General features: G+C 48.7%; 6 protein-coding genes across 6 annotated transcripts; 3 read left to right on the top strand and 3 right to left on the bottom strand.

Moving 5' to 3' along the window:
- Positions 1 to 47: 47 nt before the first annotated feature.
- rad18 (E3 ubiquitin-protein ligase RAD18) lies at positions 48 to 1,379 on the bottom strand (the record flags this gene model as incomplete). Its single annotated transcript, XM_057258865.1, has 3 exons — positions 48 to 606; positions 665 to 794; positions 845 to 1,379. The coding sequence occupies 3 exons, from the start codon at positions 1,377 to 1,379 to the stop codon at positions 48 to 50; spliced, it is 1,224 nt and encodes a 407-aa protein (XP_057106323.1).
- A 202-nt stretch (positions 1,380 to 1,581) lies between these two features.
- N7479_011173 (uncharacterized protein) lies at positions 1,582 to 3,384 on the top strand (the record flags this gene model as incomplete). The annotated part of the gene is made up of 9 exons (XM_057258864.1): positions 1,582 to 1,632; positions 1,682 to 1,737; positions 1,803 to 2,044; positions 2,097 to 2,275; positions 2,332 to 2,652; positions 2,735 to 2,756; positions 2,804 to 2,956; positions 3,012 to 3,185; positions 3,242 to 3,384. The coding sequence occupies 9 exons, from the start codon at positions 1,582 to 1,584 to the stop codon at positions 3,382 to 3,384; spliced, it is 1,341 nt and encodes a 446-aa protein (XP_057106322.1).
- A 426-nt stretch (positions 3,385 to 3,810) lies between these two features.
- On the top strand, positions 3,811 to 5,479 carry N7479_011172 (glycoside hydrolase family 125 protein; the record flags this gene model as incomplete). The annotated part of the gene is made up of 2 exons (XM_057258863.1): positions 3,811 to 3,938; positions 4,003 to 5,479. 2 exons carry the CDS (start codon positions 3,811 to 3,813, stop codon positions 5,477 to 5,479), a joined length of 1,605 nt encoding a protein of 534 aa, XP_057106321.1.
- A 425-nt stretch (positions 5,480 to 5,904) lies between these two features.
- N7479_011171 (uncharacterized protein) lies at positions 5,905 to 7,409 on the bottom strand (the record flags this gene model as incomplete). The annotated part of the gene is made up of 4 exons (XM_057258862.1): positions 5,905 to 6,410; positions 6,460 to 6,549; positions 6,609 to 6,836; positions 6,917 to 7,409. 4 exons carry the CDS (start codon positions 7,407 to 7,409, stop codon positions 5,905 to 5,907), a joined length of 1,317 nt encoding a protein of 438 aa, XP_057106320.1.
- Positions 7,410 to 7,703: 294 nt separating this feature from the next.
- On the bottom strand, positions 7,704 to 10,061 carry N7479_011170 (putative protein kinase; the record flags this gene model as incomplete). Its single annotated transcript, XM_057258861.1, has 1 exon — positions 7,704 to 10,061. One exon carries the CDS (start codon positions 10,059 to 10,061, stop codon positions 7,704 to 7,706), a length of 2,358 nt encoding a protein of 785 aa, XP_057106319.1.
- Positions 10,062 to 11,019: 958 nt separating this feature from the next.
- Positions 11,020 to 14,437, top strand: N7479_011169 (DNA-directed DNA polymerase delta POL3; the record flags this gene model as incomplete). Its single annotated transcript, XM_057258860.1, has 3 exons — positions 11,020 to 11,409; positions 11,460 to 13,639; positions 13,693 to 14,437. The coding sequence occupies 3 exons, from the start codon at positions 11,020 to 11,022 to the stop codon at positions 14,435 to 14,437; spliced, it is 3,315 nt and encodes a 1,104-aa protein (XP_057106318.1).
- Positions 14,438 to 14,485: the final 48 nt, after the last annotated feature.

The following is a 14,485-nucleotide window of genomic DNA, read 5'->3' as shown; positions in this document are numbered from 1 at the left end:
TCTTCTGGGTGCTTCTCAATTTGAGTTTAATCTGGCTTGTTTTGATGTCACCCAGATAAGTCAACAACATGATTGGCATCGGTGTCTGGATTGAACTCAATGCGTGCACCATTCGCTGGTATTCTAGCAGGGTGCTGGGGTTGTGGTTCCCTTTGCTCAGATGAAGACGGAGATGCTCCAGGGATAGTCGATCGTACTTGGGCCTCACTCTTTTTGCGCGCGTTCGCGATCAAACGTTTGAAATCATCATCGTGGTTGTTTGACCACTCATTGGCATCAAAATCCTTGCGCATCACATTACTGGAAGTGCTGAATGCTGACGGCGTCACCGCATGCCCACCCTGTGTGCGTTCCCAAACTTCCAATTCCTGGAGCAATATCCGCTTAGACTTGGGGTATTTGGAGTCGCAATTTGCATTCCACAAGTTCATCCACTCCGTATGACGTCTCTGCAACAGCTGTTTCTGTCCCCAGTCTGGGATTCCGAGATCTCGGAGCTTCTTCCGCAAAGAGTTATCCTTTAATATGGAGTAGTTTATAGCCGGAAGCCGCTCGGGCTGTTTATTGGGGAGGGCGGGGCCTCTTTGGGATGGGCCTTTTAATGACCTGTAATTTTCGTCCTATTAGCGTGTTTTTCTTGACTTATGCAATAGAATTCACATACCCGAAAGATGCTGGCTTAGTAGGGGGTTTCACAGGAGCTTCTTCTTCCTGTTGGTGGATACTCAGATGTGGAAACACTGCCTCTTCCTTCATTTTGCGAAAGCATATTGGGCAAGCAACCAACCCATCTTCTGTGAGGCTATTAGACGGGTCTGGCATGTGTGTGATAAAATTGTCATACCAGGCATATATTCTTCATCATCCTGACTATCCTCGATGACCTCGGGCATAATATGAGGAACAATTCGCTCTTCTGCAGAGCTATTTATGGATCTTCCAGAGCGAGTCCGCCGGCCTTGCGAATCTGTTTCTGGGACCTGTAGCTCCTTTTCTTCCGCCTGCTTGATCTTCCGCTTCTTTTGGGCCGGCTTTTCTATCTCTTCCTCTCCCCGAGCCAGGCGCGCATTTTCACTCCTCGCAAGATTGAGTACACTAGGCCGTGCCAATTGAAACGCGTCGACGAGTTCCTGCACTGCCCAATTGCGACGAAGTTTGAGCTCCTGGTCGGAGCTCCGACACGCCGGACATTTGCCTTCCGCACTAAGGCAACGGCGAATACATAACGAGCAGAATGTATGACTGCAGGAAGTAATAACGGGGTTATTAAAGAAGTCTTTGCAGACTTGACATCGTAATGAGGATTCGAACGGCGCAAGTAGTGAAAGTGGCGTTTCCAACCAATCGGTGGAGTCAGGGAGCTCGAACGCCTGATCCATTGAATTGAGACCTAGGTTCTGAGCTCTGGAGCTCTTTTCTGTAGATATTCCAACCGGACTCGCCCGGCAATAGCATATGAAAGAGGATAATAATGTGAGTGGAGAGCGCCAGAACAAGAGACCGCAAATGCCAAGACCCGCTGACTGATACGCGTTAAGTGGTCGAGCACGCGTCAGAGTAACTTGTACTTCAACAGCAACCATGGACTCTAAGTTGTATCTGGCTGAGAATGTGCTCAATGAGAGGCAACCTGTATGATTTTCTCGCGTCCTTCAGACAAGCAGGAGCTTATCAGAATTAGGTCACATACCGCTTATTGAGCCGGGCGCTCAAAGTCCACGCCAATCAGGCCAAACAGTACGTTCTTTGTTCATAGCAGCAGAAACTGGAGGTGGAATTGACACGGACGCTCCGTTGCATAGCATCCTCTTTGAATTCCACCGCAACGAGAACGCGAAGAAGCCACAGACCGTCCACGCAACATACGTCATTTCCGGTATCCAGAAAGCGCCCGAGCCTGCCCCTACGAACGGCCATGCGAACGACGAAGATGAGATGATGCAGAGTAGCCCCTACTTGCCTAGCTCGATGCCGAATCAAGATGCAGACTCGCACTCAATTCGCACCACCTCCATCATGTTGGCACGCGAGGAAGACCTGGAAGGTATGCATATTCATGGATCGCAGATGGGCTGGTTACTGAATGAGTCGAGCAGATGCAAAATCAACATTCCACTCGATATCTACAATACATGTCTACAGTCTTGAGCCTACAGCTCTGCCGGATTTGAATGCATTAGTTGATGTCAATCGGGAGATTGCGAGAACACACGGCCAGGAGGATCCATTGGAGTGTGGGAAGCAATGGGGTATGATCCAAAATCGGAACGTCAAGGTAGGTCATTCGTTACTTCGATATGTCCATCGTGATCTAATGTTTATATGTTCCAGCGGAGGACTGGCGCGCGCCCACCGCCGCCTGCAGCTCCAGCTGTGAAGGCACCAGCTGCCAAGGCATCGAAGCCCTCGCCCAAGTCGACGGTGCCCGCTAAACGGCCACTGCAAAAAGAAGCATCCGCAGCGAAGCCGGAAGCTACTAAATCCGATGATAGCCATGAACTTAAGTCTGCGCCATCCTCTGCTGCCAACTCCCAGACATCCTCGAAGCCTTCGAGTAAAGCAGCCCCAGCCAAGCAAAAAGGCAATGGCAATCTCTTCAGCTCTTTCGCCAAGGCAAAGCCAAAGACAAAGGAATCAGCTCCCGCAGAATCGGTTCGTGCAATCGCTCATGCTACATCTTTTCTTTGTTCTTTTTTGTTCATCACTGACCTTGTTTCACTAACTTTAGCCACAGGCCGCTCCGAACGCAGAAGATGGTTAGTTAACTCCACTTGGGTTTCAGGTATTAGCTAACGTTTTATAGTCGTGCTTGATGATGCGTCTGAAGAAGAGGCAGAAGAACTGTTCCCCGATAGCACCGATAAGGTAGCCGCGGCAAATCGCGAAAGTAGGAAAGCGCGCGAGGAAAAGCTCAAGAAGATGATGGATGATGATGATGGTGATGAGGAGGCTGACGGTATGCCTAGACCTCTAAGTTGCAGATTGAAAAGATCTAACTGACATGGATCTAGACGAAGAAATGCCCGATGCCGATGAGGAGCCACGGGAGCCCACGCCTGTTGAGCAACCGCCACCATCCAAACCAGTTGAGCTGAAAGAAGAGGTGACTGTGCAGGGTGGGCGGCGGCGAGGCAAGCGGCAAGTCATGAAGAAGAAGACGGTCAAGGACGAAGAAGGATACTTAGGTGCGTGCATTCCGCTAAAACCTGTGCGTTTGCCAACATATACTAATTTGATACAGTTACTCGGGAAGAGGCGACATGGGAGTCTTTCTCTGAGGATGAGCCAGTACCTAAGAAGAAGCCCGTGGTCAATGTACCCAAGGCGAAGGCTGGTAAAGCTGCAGGGCAAGGTAACATCATGTCTTTCTTTGGGAAGAAGTGATCGTTGTACGGAGTAGTATTATTGAGGTGTCCAATAGGTTTCTAAAAGCTCTGATATCTAGTAATACCAAATCATTGTATATCCAGCTCATTCCCCTCATGCCAAGTATATCGGCCTGAAAAGGAAATCTTGTGATGTCGATCTTCTCCGCACTTTATGTGGAGAAGAGTGTCATCGTGCCCAAACCGATGTCACCTTGATGTTGCGGTGTATTTTGTATTCTTCCGAGGTAATTCCCTTGATATAGACGGCTACGTAGCTCAAAATGTACTTGCGAACAGCCACGGAAAAATCGTATGCGTGCCATGGAATGTATCCCTGTCCGGTTGGGATCGACATGCATCCCCTCTTATTTACCCCAGGCTTCTTCCATGTAGCAGTGCAAGTCTGTCCCTAACTAATTTCTACCGACTTGACACTTGCGCCATGACTCTTTCTGCTGTGCTCGCAGTCGCTCTGTTTGGCCTCCAAGCCAGCGCCCTCCCAGGGAGAGATAACCCAGCTATCTTGCGACGGGCCTGCCCAGACTACACCTCCTATGCATCAACACCGCAGTGAGTGTCTATAATCCCATGGCGATGCACTAAATACTTGCTAAATGATGATATGATGTCACAGCGCTCCTTACAGCGGTGGCCCCTTGAACCTTCCTTTTCAGCGACCTGCGGAAGCATGTCGGACATTCTCATCGCCCGCTGTGGAGAAGGTCATTGACGATATCACATCACGCCTAGTCGATAAGGATCTGGCTCAGTTATTCCGAAATGCATTTCCGAACACTCTAGACACTACAATTCGGTGGCATACCAACGGATCAACACCATCCGGTATCAATGCCAAACGAGACGGCGCGCAATGGACTGGAGTGCAGACCTTCATTGTGACAGGCGATATCAATGCCGAGTGGCTGCGTGACTCAACAAACCAGCTCACGAACTACCAAACACTAGCTGCCAAGGACAAGAGTCTTTACTCGCTCATCCTAGGTGCCATCAATACCCAGTCCGAGTTCGTCATTCAGTCGCCCTATTGCAATGCTTTCCAGCCGCCCGTTCTCAGCGGCATCAAACCGGAAGCCAGCACGCAAAAAGATACAGTTCATCCTGCCTATGACGCCTCTTTTGTATTTGAGTGTAAATATGAACTTGACTCTCTGGCCCATTTCTTACAGCTAGGCACTGAGTTCCATGAGAATACTGGTTCAACTGAGTTCTTGACCGACCGATGGTACAAAGCAATACAAACAGTACTAGAAACTATTGACACAGAGTCTCAGCCTACATTCAATACTCAGGGCCAATTCGTCAAAAATCAGTACACATTCCAACGAGAGACTACCCTTGGCACTGAGACCCTCAACCTAGCTGGTGTAGGCAACCCGCTAAACGGCGAGACTGGCCTTATTCGCAGCGCATTCCGGCCCAGCGATGATGCTACGATTCTGGGCTTCTTTATTCCGCCCAATGCGATGATGTCAGTACAGCTCCAAAAGACAGCGAAAGTCATCAAGGCAGCTGGTGGGCCTGCAGAACTTGCTGTAGACCTACAGGAACGAGGCGCCAAGCTAGCCAAGGCAGTTCGCGATCACGGCATTGTTAAGCACCCCAAATGGGGAGACGTCTACGCATTTGAAGTCGACGGATACGGTTCCCGTATTCTCATGGACGACGCCAACACGCCCTCACTGCTCTCGTTGCCCTACCTCGGCTTTGTGGACAAATCAGATCCCGTCTACCAAAATACACGCAAAATGATCACCGATAAAGCCTCCAACCCGTACTACCTAGTTGGTCCGCAGTTCCACGGCATCGGTGGTCCACATGCCGGTCTTGAGAACGCCTGGCCCATGTCTCTACTTGTCCAGGCCATGACCTCCGACGACGATGCTGAGATCATTGGAAATCTCAACCTCGTTCGTAACTCTAGCTTGCTTGGGCTTGTCCACGAATCTATCAATGTTACCAACATAAAGGACTATACCCGTCCTTGGTTCTCGTGGGCGAACTCGGTCTTCGCGCAGACTGTTCTTAAGGTTGCTGCTGAGAGGCCTCACTTGATTTTTGGTGCCAATGCAAAGCCTTATACTGTACAATAGGGCTGGGGAATGTCTGTTTGTGTCTTGGGCTTCTTTCGCGTTTCTTGAAAATACCAGTGGACCATAATCCTACCTCTATATTATTATCTGTACCTCTATTCCTGGGTTGAACTCCTAAATATTCCAGTCTTTTTTTCCAATTCCTTAGCATTCCAAGTCCGAAGCTTTTTTCAACAGTCCGACGAGGGATATATCTCTTCTGTGATGCGGGTATGACACTGCTTGATTATGGTGGAATGTGGCTCGGCCTTAGTACAGTGATTGTGACACCATGGAAGGGATAAGCACGGCATGTCATAAAGCCGAGATTTTAAAGCGATATAGATACTGCTCGGCTATCTTATGTACTTATTAGAGCTGTTTAATGTCATATATACATATGCTTATAGGCTAGTTCCCCATTTTCCCAGGAACCCAATTTTCCTTCATACTTTAGACTGCCTCTTCTCAAGCGCCTTTCGCCGAGTGCGAATTGCCTTTGTCTCCTCCCTCAGCGCTAATCCCGCCATGATTTCCTCACTTCCGCCGCCGACTACATGAACTCGGGCATCACGACTAATCTGCTCAATCCTAGCACCTTTCCCAGCCTTGTTGTAGCCCGCACCTCCCATGATCTGCTGTGCTTCTCGAACAGTCTTCTCTAGAGCCCTAGTCGACATGACTTTAAGCAAGGCAGTCATACCACCAATGTTGACATCGTCGGAGGAACGGCCTTTGGTAAGTTCGAGGATATTCACAAGCTGTTCCATGAACGCATAGGCCGGCTCGATCATAAGGCCAAATTTGAAGATCTTGGACTGGATTGCCTGCTTTTCAATGAGTGGAGATCCAAACGTTTCGCGTTGGATGGCGTAGTTATAGGCATCTTCGGCACAGACTCGGGCAAGTCGCAAGGATGCACATGCAAGGGTAAGGCGCTCTGGGTTGAAGTCTGAAGAAAATATTAGCGGCCAATTAAAGCCCCTGGTAAGGAAACTCACTCGACATGATAAGGGGGAATCCCATGTTCTCTTGGCTGAGGAGGTTTTCGACAGGGACGCGCACATCTTCAAACTCGATGAAAGTTGAACCTATGATTGTGTTAATTGGTGATACCTCCACAGAGCCATATTGAAAAAGAAGCACACACCACTGGCATGAACGCCCGAGTTATGCATACGCCTGCGAGTCACTCCAACAGTAGCCAAAGGGATAACAAGCAAGCTGATACCAGACCTGCCAGGACCACCAGTCCTAACAGCGGCGGTGCAATAATCGGCCCAGATACCATTGGTAATCCATTTCTTCGACCCATTCACAATATAGTGATTCCCATCCCGCTGAGCCGTAGTCTTGATATTGGCAACATCAGAGCCAGCTGGAAAAAAAGGTAAACGAAGTTAGCAATCCATTTCTTTAAGAAGATATACTTCCGCCACAAGGTAAACATTCACATACCATCCGGCTCAGTAATCCCCAAACAAAAACTAATATCCCCCCTCGCAACACCGGGCAGCCACCTCTTCTTTTGCTCCTCATTCCCAAACCGCGCAATAGGCGGACATCCAATCGAATTACCAGCACCAAGCCCCCAAACCACTCCAACATACCCAACGCGCGTGAGCTCGTCCGATACAATCAATGAGCACCACGTATCCCACTTCTCGCGCGGCACATTCCCAGGCAGAGAGAGGCCTGCTGAGTCTTCCTCGCTCGTGAGTGGATGAACGATGTTGTAACCTAGCTTGCAATGGCGCCGGCGAACGGCTTCGGGGACTTGGCCTGCTTCCTCCCACTCTGCGGCGTACGGGGAGATGTATGTGTCGACATACTCGCGTACGGTGGAGCGTAGGTTATGGTGTAGGTCTGTATAGTATGGATTGCGGATGTCTAGTTGCGGGAGAAGAGGCTCGCTGTATGGAGCTGTTGCGGGACGGAGCGTGTCGGCCATTGTGAGGTAGTATTTAGTTTGATGAGAAGATGAATAAGTAGCTAGGTAATACTAAGTAGCCACGACTGTATTTGACTATTTGAAGATTGGAGGGAATACTCTATCTGAGGTAGTTTCATGCGGGGGAGGCAAGCTCGGCCGCTTGTGAAGAAGGTGGGGAGAACTACTATACCGAGGTCCGGATGCTGATCTTCACTTTCTGCTTCATAAGAGGGGAGTTATGTATTTCTGTCATTATTTGGGTATATCATATTAGAATGCAAGCTCATTGGTCCTTGTCTTTGTTTCAGACATTCATTCCTGCGTTTTCTCGTATCGGCGAATGGCCTTCTTCATCGCCCGCAAATGCTCCTGGACATCCTGGCATGTCCATCGCTGTTGCGATTTGGGCTCCAACATTCTTTTGATACATTTCATGAGAGCATCCGCAACTGAGATGCCATCGTCCAGCACGGTCGAGCCATGATCGATCTTGGCGGCGAAGTCTGCAGGGAAAAGAGTGCGCTCGGACGGATCCTGGCCTGACCCGCGAGTCAGATCACTTAGAACAAATTGTCTCTCCATCTTTGTGTTCAAGCGATAAACAGTCTCGAAGAGAATGACGCCAAGCGCGTAAACATCGAGCTTTTCATCAATCTTATATTCATCAAAGTAATCAACTGGTGAGCTTGGGTCACTTGTAGGCGTAGAAAGATTGGCCGGAGGACGATAGAACTCGGTTCCAACTACCCGTTGTATATTCGGTCCTTCTCGGTATGGTGTCATAGTGCCCTGCGAGGCCTCCTCGTTGATGTGGGAGATATCTGCCACAAGACCAAAGTCCCCGATGCGAGGACGACAGAACTGGACAGGAGAAGCTTCGCCGGAGCTGCAAGCGATACATATGTCTGCTGTGCTGTTCTCTGGTGCGCATAGGAAGATATTTGCAGGCTTCAAGTCACGATGCACAATACCCTTTGAGTGAAGGTACTCAACACCCGAAACAATGTCCATCATGAGCTTCAGTGAGGGCAGTAGGTGGAAGCAATGACGCCTGGCGAGTGAGCATTCATCATACTTCGGGGCGACTTGGGGATTTAGATACGCGCCGAGCGAAATAGGATGAAGTGACATCTGGATGTGAAGAATGACGGCGGGTGGTTGTTGGCCAGGCCGGTAACGGGGTTGAACTTGAAGTTTAGACTGATCTTGGCTCAGACCATCAGTAAAGATGTCGTCGGTCTCCCCAAAGGTTGATGTTTGGCCAACAGAAGTATTCCCGTCAAAATTGCGAGGAATTGATTCAACATCATCATCTTCTTCATACAATCCCCTGCGCGAGCCTTTCTTTGACTGGTGGGATGAGCTAGTCGCGTGGCTATCCGAACGGTGGATGCTCTCAGTAAAACTATGATCTTCAGGCAGAGAGCTTGACTGGGATTCGGAATTTGAACATTCAGAATATCCAAAGACGATCCCCATGCTTGACTCATTTTGAATATCTGGAGAAGACAAGCTATTTTGTGACTTATCATATGTTGTGTGAGAAGGGTGGTATTCGGCGGAAGGTGGGTGGGAATGATGGGCCTGCTCGACCCATGCCCCATAGTATCGAACAATATTCGTATGCTCAAGGCGGGCAAGTGTTCGAATTTCCTTCATGATAGTCTCGAGCTGATTTTGACCTCCAAACTGTAGCTGGTCAAGCCTCCTTTGGCTGAGAGGGATTTTCTTGACGGCGTAGTCTTGTCCGTCAATGTGGTTGGTGACGTGGTATACTTCGCCGAAGGACCCACGGCCCAATATCTTGAGCTCCTGGAATTCGACAGAATATCTTGACAGATGGTTATATGGTGGGGCTGTTGGGGAATGGAAAAGTGGAACCCCTACAGGCGAGCTACCAAATAGCGGAATCGAGGGGTTGGAGAGGTTCATTGTCACACGGGGAAGAGCTGGAATGAAATCCACCTTGTCAGCAGGGGGGAGCTGTTTCCTAAGCGGTGCATTTGGTTCTGTGTTCCGCCGGAACAGAATGGGACTCTCCATGTCCTCAACGCTGGGTCTCTTTGTCAAAGATTTTGTGTTTGAGGAGAGATCTGCCCCAGAGCCGATTGCGGGAGACCGTGTGTGGGTGTCATGGAAATTCATCTCCTCGAGGGCAGATATACCAAGCAAGTCGAGGTTATCCCGATAACTCTGCCTACTTGGTCCCATTTCCTCTCTGTCAATGCCTTCGGCCAAGATACCGTGAGCTGACAAGAACTGTGATTTAAATTTATATAGTTTCTTGCCAAGATATTGAGCCTCGGGGCTGTGCCGACTGAAAGGTTTATTTGAGCCACGTTGAGCATTGAGAATGTCTGCTGCTCGACTCTGACAGTAATATTCCAGCAGTGCGGATGTCATCAAATTCGCATGCTGATCAACATTTACATCAACCAGATCCTGTGGTAATGTTGATCTATCATCGAAAGAGATCGAAGAGTCTGGGTCTGTAGAACTTGAGTCTTTCGGAACTTGCTTGGTCTTGTCCCTTCTCGGGCTGCGGGATTGATTTTCTGCAGCATGTCGAGGAGTTGAAGACCCGGATTCCTGGATTTGGGTTTCTTCTGGATCAGAGTCGGTATCGGATTCCGAGGATGATATTTCTGCTGCTGATCGGAACATCGACATATTGACAACACTTTTAGTTCAAATAGCACACGCAATGAAGACTTTGAATCAGCGCTGCATCGGTGCCATTGGCGATGAGAGACGAAGTATACAGACAATTCCAGGCAAAGGACAAAAGGAAGGAAAAGAATGCTAGGCCCACAAGTTGGTATAAATTGTGCTGCCCTCCAGAAAGTTGGTCTGATTCTTGCCCCGCAGTAAAAATGCAAGCTCTTTGATCAAGGCAATGGCGCGAAACCGAAACAATGACAGAAATGAACAGGGGTTAGTTATCCCTCAGATGGAGATGACACGTCAGGCTTGAGATCAAGATGTAAACATATCATAGAATCATAGCGGGGGGCTGGTTGACTCGAGCTTCCATCGGGTTCTACTAGAATGTCTCTAGCAGGGCGTGGGTCAGGCGGCTCTTGGCAAAATAATCAAAGTCCTTTTGGATAGAGTCTGAGACTGTACATGGAAATCGACAGATTGACGTAGTGAAGAAGTAGACAAAGACTTGGCTTTAAACTAGAGCCTAGAGTCATTTGGTGCCAAGCCCAGGGAGGCGAGTCATCCGTTTCCGAACCAGTTGGACTTGGTGGACCTCGGTGTATATATGATGAAAGGCCACAACTATATATTTGATATGGCTCTGTATAGAAAATACATGGACAACAAACTCTTCTCAAATAACATGAGAAACTAAAAAAAGGAACATCTAGAGCTATATTTGTTTTGTATACTCGACTATTTGACCGTCTGGCCAATCATATTACCCCGAATCTCTGTTCCAATTTAGCTTATCTTATCGCACGTGACTATCACGCGTAAGCGTCACGTCGAAGGCGCGACAGCGCGACTTTCACTAGGAGCCCGGTCAAGACATTCTTGAATTTACGAGTCCCCTCTCACCCCATACATTTCCCATTTCAAAATTGACTGTGACTTGGTGGCCCTCGGTCTATGAGTTGCCGCCATGCCTGAAGCTATCATCCCTCCACAGAAACGGGTGCTGGGCGACGCGGCCAATGATCCCAACGGTATCTTGAAATCTGATAGTGGTCTCAAAAAGCGGAAACTCGACAATGAGCCATCTGTGCAGTTTACGCCTTCTTCGCAGATCGCTCGGCGAAAGGTCGGCTCAACTCAACCACAGAAAAGTCAATTCGAGGAGGAGGTACTGGAAAAGTTGACGCAGGATATCGGCGACTTAAGGGAGAACAACTCGGAGAAGGACCAGCAATGGGAGCGCCCCTCGCTTGGCGAATTCGATGAAACCAAGGAAAACATCTGTTTCCAGCAGATTGATGCGGAAGAAGCAGTCCTGATGGGAAAACCTGCAATTCGGCTTTTCGGTGTCACCGAGGTAAATATATTTGTCGTGCGCTGGGGTTTCGTATCTAACAACATTCGCAGACCGGACAATCAGTTTGCCTTCATGTCACCGGCTTTGAACATTACCTCTACATCGCTGCTCCTGTCAGCTTCACCAAAGCAGATTGCGAGCCGTACAAAAATTTCCTAGAGCAAAAGCTAGGCCAGAGCTTCCGTGCAATCTCGTCTGTGCAGCTCACAATGCGCGAGAACATCTACGGATTTCAAGGAAATCAGAAGAGTTATTATATTAAGATCACGGTTACTGAGCCAAAATTGGCCGCTCGATTGAGAAGTGCGTTAGAGGCTGGCAGTGGAAGCATGAACTACAAGGGTATGTGGAGCGGCGCAGATGGAATCCTCACATTTGACAGTATTCAATACCTTCTGCGCTTCATGATCGACACCGGGCTGGCTGGAATGGCTTGGGTCGAAGCAATTGCTGGAAAATATCGACTTCTTGCACAGAATCAGCGATTGTCCAACTGCCAAATCGAAGCCTGTGTCGACTATCACCACATGATAGCTCATGCGCCCAATGGGGAATGGGCTAAAATGGCACCTCTTCGTGTCCTCTCCTTCGATATCGAGTGTGCTGGACGGAAAGGTATCTTCCCGGAGCCTAACATGGACCCTGTCATCCAAATTGCCAACGTTGTTACTCGATACGGAGAATCGAAACCATTTATCAGAAACGTCTTTGTTCTCGGTACTTGCAGCCTGATCGTCAATACCCAAATCCTTGAATTCCAAAAGGAAGAGAAGATGCTCGATGCCTGGCGTGATTTCGTGGAAAAGGTGGACCCCGACGTTATTATCGGATACAACATTGCCAACTTCGATTTCCCATATCTACTCGACCGCGCCAAGCACTTGAAATGCACTGGGTTCCCCTATTGGACCAGGCTCAAGGGTTGCAAGACAGAGGCCAAGGATGCAAACTTCTCGAGCAAGCAAATGGGCAACCGAGACACGAAAGCGACAAATACAAACGGCAGAATTCAACTTGATCTTCTCCAGTTGGTTCAGAGAGATCACCAGTTAAGAAGTTATACCCTTAATTCCGTATCCTACGAGTTTTTGAAGGAGCAAAAGGAGGACGTTCACCACACGATGATTACTGAGCTGTTCAACGGTACCCCCGATTCGAGACGACGACTGGCAGTGTACTGTCTGAAAGATGCATACCTACCACAACGGTTGATGGACAAATTGATGTGCCTGGTCAACTACACAGAAATGGCAAGAGTCACGGGTGTGCCGTTTAATTTCCTCTTGTCTAGAGGACAGCAAGTCAAGTTCATCAGTCAACTGTTCCGGAAAGCCCGAGAGCAACAACTAGTCATTCCCAATTCCAAGTCCCAGGATGAGCAAGATTACGAAGGTGCTACTGTCATTGAGCCGAAGCGAGGATATTATGGTGTGCCCGTTGCGACCCTCGATTTCGCATCACTGTACCCCTCAATCATTCAAGCACACAACCTCTGCTACACGACCTTGCTCAACAAGAGCAGTATTGAGAAATTGAATCTGAAGAAGGATGAGGATTATATCGTTACTCCAAATGGAGATATGTTTTGCACAACGAAAGTTCGCAAAGGCCTTTTGTCCCAAATTCTCGAAGAGCTGTTAGGGGCAAGAAAGCGCGCGAAGAAGGAGTTAGCTACGGAGACCGATTCTTTCAAAAAGGCAGTGCTGAACGGTCGCCAACTCGCTTTGAAGATCAGTGCAAACAGTGTCTACGGTCTAACAGGTGCTACCGTGGGTAAATTGCCCTGTCTTCCCATTGCCAGTAGTACAACAAGTTACGGTCGCCAGATGATTGAGAAGACAAAGCAAGAGGTAGAATCACGTTACACCATCGCCAACGGTTACTCTCATGACGCGGAAGTTATCTACGGTGATACTGATTCTGTCATGGTCAAATTTGGCGTCACCGAACTGGCAGATGCGATGAAGCTTGGCCAAGAAGCAGCAGACTTTGTTTCTTCCAAGTTCATCACGCCCATCAAGCTTGAATTCGAGAAAGTATACTTCCCTTATCTTTTGATCAATAAGAAGCGATACGCTGGACTGTACTGGACAAATCCCGACAAACCTGACAAGATGGACACGAAGGGTATTGAGACTGTCCGACGTGATAACTGTCTGATGGTTCAAAATGTCATTGAAACTGTGTTGAACAAAATTCTGATTGACCGAGACCTTGATGGTGCGCAAGAGTAAGTTGTGATATCACTCAAACGACAATATCAAGAACTAACATAATATCTAGTTACGTCAAAGCCACCATTTCGGATCTTCTCCAAAACAAAATCGACATGTCGAAACTAGTTATCACAAAAGCGCTGTCGAAACGCAAAGAGGAATACGCAGGCAAGCAGGCACACGTCGAACTTGCCGAGCGCATGCACAAGCGTGACGCAGGCTCTGCACCAACGCTTGGTGATCGTGTAGCCTATGTCATGATCAAGGGTTCTAGTGATTCTAAGGGCTATGAACGAGCAGAAGATCCTATCTACGTTCTGGAAAACAACATTCCTATTGACACTAAGTACTATCTCGACAACCAGCTCACAAACCCACTCAACCGTATTTTCGAACCCATCTTGGGTGAGAAGAAGGCAGGCCAGTTGCTCACTGGCGAGCACACCCGGTCTATCACCAAAGCAGCATCGAACTTGGGTGGACTGATGAAGTTCGCCAAGAAAACCCAGACTTGCATGGGCTGCAAGAAGCCCCTTTCCAGCAAGGATGAGATGGAGGGTGCCGTCTGCTCAAACTGTCGCCCTCGCCTCGGTGAACTTTACACAAAAACTCTTACCAAGGTCTCTGATCTAGAGGTCCGATTCGGGCGCCTGTGGACTCAGTGCCAGCGATGCCAAGGTAGTCTTCATTGTGAGGTCATCTGCTCGTCCCGTGACTGTCCGATTTTCTACATGCGCATGAAAGCGAAGAAAGATGTGGAAGATTCACAGAAAGACCTGTCCCGATTCGACTTTGACGCTGGTGCCTGGTAATGAGAGAGTGGTCTCCATTTGTATGACTTATTTTTTTCTTGGATAGCT

Source organism: Penicillium vulpinum (assembly GCF_028829585.1).
Source record: "Penicillium vulpinum strain IBT 29486 chromosome Unknown utg000004l_segment0_segment0, whole genome shotgun sequence".
Classification (NCBI taxonomy): Eukaryota; Fungi; Ascomycota; class Eurotiomycetes; order Eurotiales; family Aspergillaceae; genus Penicillium; species Penicillium vulpinum.
The sequence above is the reverse complement of the archived record's forward strand: the minus strand, read 5'-3'. Positions and strand labels throughout refer to the sequence as shown.